General features: G+C 34.3%; 2 protein-coding genes across 3 annotated transcripts in view; one reads left to right on the top strand and one right to left on the bottom strand.

Annotated features, from left to right (window-relative positions):
• Positions 1-5,840, top strand: part of LOC109544931 — a 39,924-nt gene that overhangs the window by 4,741 nt on the left and 29,343 nt on the right. For both annotated transcript variants that reach the window (XR_007280339.1, XM_019915353.2), the window contains exons 3-4: positions 938-1,065; positions 1,128-1,282. Coding sequence is in view for 1 of the 2 variants with exons in the window: in XM_019915353.2 (XP_019770912.2) it covers positions 938-1,065; positions 1,128-1,282 (283 nt within the window). In the remaining variant the exon portion in view is untranslated. The remainder of the gene's footprint in view (positions 1-937; positions 1,066-1,127; positions 1,283-5,840) is intronic.
• The window catches only part of LOC109544933 (REPTOR-binding partner), a 51,837-nt gene continuing 47,787 nt past the window's right edge, over positions 1,791-5,840 (bottom strand). Inside the window, exon 4 of the mRNA XM_048661133.1 lies at positions 1,791-2,012. Coding sequence (XP_048517090.1) covers positions 1,950-2,012 — 63 coding nt within the window. The 3' untranslated portion in view covers positions 1,791-1,949. The remainder of the gene's footprint in view (positions 2,013-5,840) is intronic.

Genomic DNA, 5,840 nt, shown 5'->3' with positions numbered 1-5,840 from the left:
TTCCTAAATGTGACTAATCAAGTTAACAGGTTTTTCTGACTCGACACTGGTTCAAGATAAGCTAAATCTAACTTGCGGCTAACTAAAAAAATCATTTCTGCCAAAGTGAGTGAGATGGCTGAGTGTCCAATCATGCATTCGAAAGGGCGCACTTTCTTGTCGGGATGGGGAAAGTTTTGCTTTGGGGCTATTATGAGGCAGGTGGTAACTCAAATTTAAAAGAGACTGTGCGTAAATTGCGTCGAAATTTTCAATAAATTCATTTCGGCCAAACCGAATGGAATAGAACTTGGACAAGGCGTGTATTGGAAATAGCACACATTAATCTGCGGATATTGAAAGTTTCGTCTTTCTGCGATATTATCGCCGACGATTCGAGAAGCCTTCCATCTTGGGCTGGACGTGTTTCTTTGCAAACGGCGCTTCAAAAATGTATTTTTGCACAAGTAAGCAATATTAAACCAAGTGGAGAGTTTGAGTATGAAAGTTTCGTGTTGGCACTATCATCAGAAATAAAACGGGTGCAAAAGTTTATTAATTAATTTTTGCTGGCGATGGATCGATGCCAAGTCATCTAGTGACATCCAAATGTGTCTAATGTACCCTTCGGGCACGAAACTGGTTTGAGAACAGAAATACTCTCCACTCGCCAGTGCCGTGCCGGAAGGGCTCGGCATAACCAATACTTTAGATACTTCGGGCTGTCGAAGTTGTGCTAAGCCCTTCGGGCACAACACTTGCTTCGGCAACATCTCAAACGCGCAAGTCACCATAGGGTTACCCAGGCCTAATGAGGACTTTGGTTGATGTGTTATTCAGCTTATAAATGGCATAACTTGTACTTGAAAATAAAATTTGGCGTTTATCTTTGATATCGTGTATTTCACCTCATTTTAAAAACTTGTATTTCTTATTATACAACTTTAACCAATTTTAGATCTAAAAGTTCCTGTGAATGATTTGGAAATTTTTAACATAAGGAGTAATGGACAAACGCAGGTCTTCATTGTAGTTCACGTGCCGGGCACGGGATTCGAATGGTACACTGTAACTGCTTTTGCAGTGGTAGGTTTAACCAAATTGCCTTTGAATGACTGGAGGGATTTAAATACAACTTTCCATTCTAGGAAAAATGTTGGACTTGGCCCATGGAACATGCTGTATCGACCTTTTTTGTTTCTAAAAATCAGAATAAATATTTTTTGTTTGCAAGTCTTTCCAGTAAGGATGGGACCCACTTTGTGGTCGCTTACCGCTTCAACATATCTACCAAAACATATTGGTGAGTAGAACTATAACAGGTTCCAAATAATAATCGTCAACCGAAATGTGATTATTTTATAATTAATTCTAGTTTAAATTGACGAGAAAGAATTTAAAACAGTAAAACTTAAAAATCTTTCTAGTGTGACAAATGATTATTGAGACAGTGGTTAAACGATCGTCATTGTTCCGGACACTTCGTATTTGAGAAAGTCTATCCTTCGTTGTCCGTCGATTTAATAATAGTTACCTTTCATTGAAAATAAAATATATATTATCATTTTAGCCCGTGAGTAGTCCTAAAATTTCTTTGAACGTTGCTGGTACAGTGGGGTTTCACGTTATCCATATAATTTAAGGTAAAAAAGATCTACCTATACAAAATTTCTGTTAATTTTCTTTATTATTTGCTCCATTATATATGTACTTAGTTTTGTGAAGAAGTGTTTCGCATTTTCGAAATATTTAATTAAAAAATAATTTCAATATTGTATCCATTTTATGCATATTTTCGTTAAACACTGTACCTTCTTCTTCGGGTGCCATGTGCTATGGCGCACGTCGGTTTGTTCATTTCATGGACACACAATAGCTGACTGTCCTCCTCAGCATGTCTTAATATGGTTGCGTCCAGTTTCTAATGGCTATATACGCGGCAGAACTGTTCCTTCGTTCCACGAATGCTTTTAGAACAACCTTTTAGTAGTACCAACCGGATTTACTTTGTGCCCAACAGTAATTTCCCAAAACTGAAATACAATGGAGTGAAAGTGGAAAGACGCAATTGCTGCGTTCTATACAAAACACACTATACAATACAATACAATACAATACAATACAATCATGGCTTCTCTGAAAAAAGTGACAGTTTTTGACTATTTTGAATAAAAAAGTATTATTGGGGTTTTTGTCGCATTTAATGAATTAATTTAAAAAATGCCACTGTACAAACGCTGTATTTGACCTGCATTTTTTTGTACCTGTACCTTTTGTCTGCATCTCGTTTCTTAATTCACATTTATAGCTTTGTTTCCATTCACCCTGATGCTAATAATTGCTAACATACAGGGTGGTTTCTTAGTGAGATAGAGTCCATTATTTCCGTTTTTGTTGAACTTACGAAAAATAGTTTCATATAAAAGTTGTTGACGCACAAAGTGCGCACATTTTAAAAATATCTTATATGATACCGAGTGTCTCAGAAAAACGAGGCAAGATCAAAGTGTATTTTTTTAAATAGAACTACCCATTTTCCAATAGCTCAAGGGATGCAGCTTGAAACGCTGCATATGCACCGTACAATGTTTTTTCTTGCTTGCGACGTTGGCAGATTATCGCCATTTTCGTAAAATTTTGTTTAAAAACATGGTATCTGGAATCATCATGGAATTCTATTGTACCAAAATATTAATACATTGTACATGGTGTTAACAATGTGGACTTCAATCTAAAACTTTTTAACGCAATGTAACTTTTGTTTTTTAAATGGAAGTACCTGTATATTAAAACGTAGTAGACATTTTACAAATTTACAAATTTGCGTTTACACTTTAAGCTGTGAAATCAGCCGTTTTCAAATTATATTTTATTTTATTTAAAATTTTCAAAAAGTTGCTGCATTTTGTAAGGTGCTATGGAAGTCGATAAATAAGTGTCAAAATTTGAATTGCCCACATTTAATGGATCATTTACCTAATTATATCAAGGAAATAATGTGATATTTACATAATGGAGCTCCAGTTCACCATGCAGCTCAAATTCATTAGTACCTAAATAATAAATTTCCTGAGAGGTGGATAGGTAGGCCTATTCAGTGGCCACCTCGTTCACCCGATTTGACGAAAATGGATTTCTTTTTATGGGCTTTCGTAAAAAACGAAATTTATAAAATAACTGCAAGTACAAAAGATGACATGGAGGAACGAATTACAACGGTTTTTCGAAGCATTTATAATATTGTTTTGAACTGCGTTAGTGATTTATTTCAAAAACGTAAATATTAATAGTTGCTTAAATGTTAACGGAAATCATATTAAACATTAATTTTAAAATTAAAATATCACTGTAGGTATAATTTCATATTTTTATTTTCATAGACATATGCAGTTTTATTGCATTTTTTGCTATTAAATCCCATGCATTTTRTAAAACGTTGCACTTTTCTTTTTCTATAATTCCAAATATCATCAAATTTTGACACTTATTKAATGAATTYCATAGCCACCTTACAAAATGTAACAACTTTTTGAAATTTTTAAATAAAATCATTTATAATTTGAAAACGGTTTATTTCACAGCTYAAMGTGTAAACGCAAATTTGTAACATTGTAAATTGTCTATCTAATGAAGTATTAATATACAGGTACTTCCATTTGAAAAACAAAAGTTATATTGCGTTATAAAGTTTTAGATTGAAGTCCGCATTGTAAACACCCTATACGATGTATGGATATTTTGGTTCAATAGAATTTTTAACGGATCTGTGCTGATTGGAAAGACGTATTTTTTATATTGTAACGGAAATGGCCTGGGGTACTCACGTTTGAAATGGAGGGATCAAAATTCATAGTATTTCAGTAAATGGGAGCCCCATTTGCGCCCCAAATCACTGTCAAATATGACACTGACAAGCGGGAAGTTTCGCACCTGTTCTGGAGATTTCGAGAACCATCTGGGTTACCTGAAGGAATCTATATAAGCGGCGAGGAGAACGAGACGGGGGAGTGAAGTGACAGGAGCGACCGGGTGCAGAAGAAGTTGAACCCCGTGAGTCTGAAGAGCGAGTTTTCCGTCTGTTATTGTTATTGTTTGTGAAGTTGACTGTAATTTTGAAGTTAGTTTGTTCCTGTTCCGCATTTAAAGTTATACCGAGGTGAATAAAAGTTGGAAGCTGAATAAAGAGTTAGATACTCGGCCATCCACGGTACAATATCTTTAACTGTTTTTTTTGCTTCTATAATTAATTTTTAGATACCATGTTTTTAAGCAAAATTTTCCTAAAATAGCAGTAATCTGACAACGGCGAAAGTACGAAACAAACAAGTTATGGTGCATATGCAGCGTTTCAAGCTGCACTCCATGAGCTAATGAAAAATGGGTAGTTCAATTTAAAAAAATACACTTTGATGTTGCCTCGCTTTTCTGAGACACTCTGTATCATATAAAATATTTTTAAAATTTGCGCATTTTGTGCGTCGACAAGTTTTATATGAAACTATTTTTCGTAAGTTCAACACGAACGGATATAATGGACTCTATCGCACTAAAAAACCACCCTGTATGTAGGCAATTTCAAGTTTATTTTTACGTTGGCGTTATGTTCCAAATTAGTTAATTAAATGCGATATAAATATAAAAAAACTTAAAAGTGATTTATAAATTATTATACAATAAAAATAAATTCTTAATTTTTCTCTGGCAAAGTCACTTATCAAATCGTCCAAATCAATCGCTCTAAGAAATCAATGCTTGACATTAAGCTTAACCAATCTAACGAGAGTTGAAAATAGAAACATAAATCAATTGTACTTAGTTTTAGGCGAAAGTTTAGTTTTAGTTTTTACAAATACGACGGCGTTTTGAGTTCGAAAATCGGATTTGTTGTGTTTCTTTATAATCTGTGCAGTGTGAGAAGTGGCAGTTTTAGATTAATTCGAATAAGAAAGAAGCATTAAGTTTGTGTATGTCTATATTTCATTTAGATAACTAATTTTGATCAGAACGCCAGTGTACAAATAAGCTTGGAAATGCCTACATATGTCCGCCTACATATTTTTTTTCAAATAACATCTGAAGCCTCTAACATTAGTAAATCCAGTTTTATACCTGACACTTTATCAATATTTAATTTTTGCGCATCTATACATGGTATTCTAATTTAAACGCTCGAAGAAAAATGGATTACGAAAATATTTATTATGTTTTCTATAATTTCATTTAATTTGAACGATACTAAGGAGATGCTCTCTAAGTGGTTACCAAGTTCGTGGAATTACAGCCGATATTGAAAGTCCAAAGTCGCGTGAGAACCCACCATGCCAGTTAACAGTTAAAACATTCAACATAAGTATAATAAAGTTAAAATTATATAAATACGTTAATTTAGTCGGCAATTAATGACCGAATGAGAAATCATATAAAATAGTGTAAATGTCAAGATTTGCCAACCTTTGGTCGTTGGCCAATTGTAGTGGGCGCAACTATTTTGCTATCATACAGCTTCAAAAATAGGTATCAGATTCCGATGCCTGAAATAAACAGATTTAATTATATTAAATTAAAAAACTTGAAATAGGCAAGTGCACATTTCGAAATCAGGCAACCTCAGGCACCCCCAGGACCGGTTTCTAGCCTATTAGCTCTAGTGAATTGGGTTTAACCTAAAATTAGTAACATTTAAACATATTGATTTCCAGACCAGGATTATACCTTCTTCCTGCTAGTTAGTCTACGGGTACCTTAAAAAGTAACATCATTTTTTTCTTCCGGTGAGGTTTGGGAAATGCTCTTTTATGCACTCCCAGAGCTGGTGGTCTGTCGCTCTGGTGTGTGTGGGACTCCAGCTAAGCTGTTTACCC

This window comes from Dendroctonus ponderosae, unplaced genomic scaffold, assembly GCF_020466585.1.
Source record: "Dendroctonus ponderosae isolate FM_Combo_2020 unplaced genomic scaffold, Dpon_F_20191213v2 Dpon_F_20191213_1, whole genome shotgun sequence".
NCBI lineage: Eukaryota > Metazoa > Arthropoda > Insecta > Coleoptera > Curculionidae > Dendroctonus > Dendroctonus ponderosae.
This window is presented reverse-complemented; position numbering and strand designations above follow the sequence as displayed.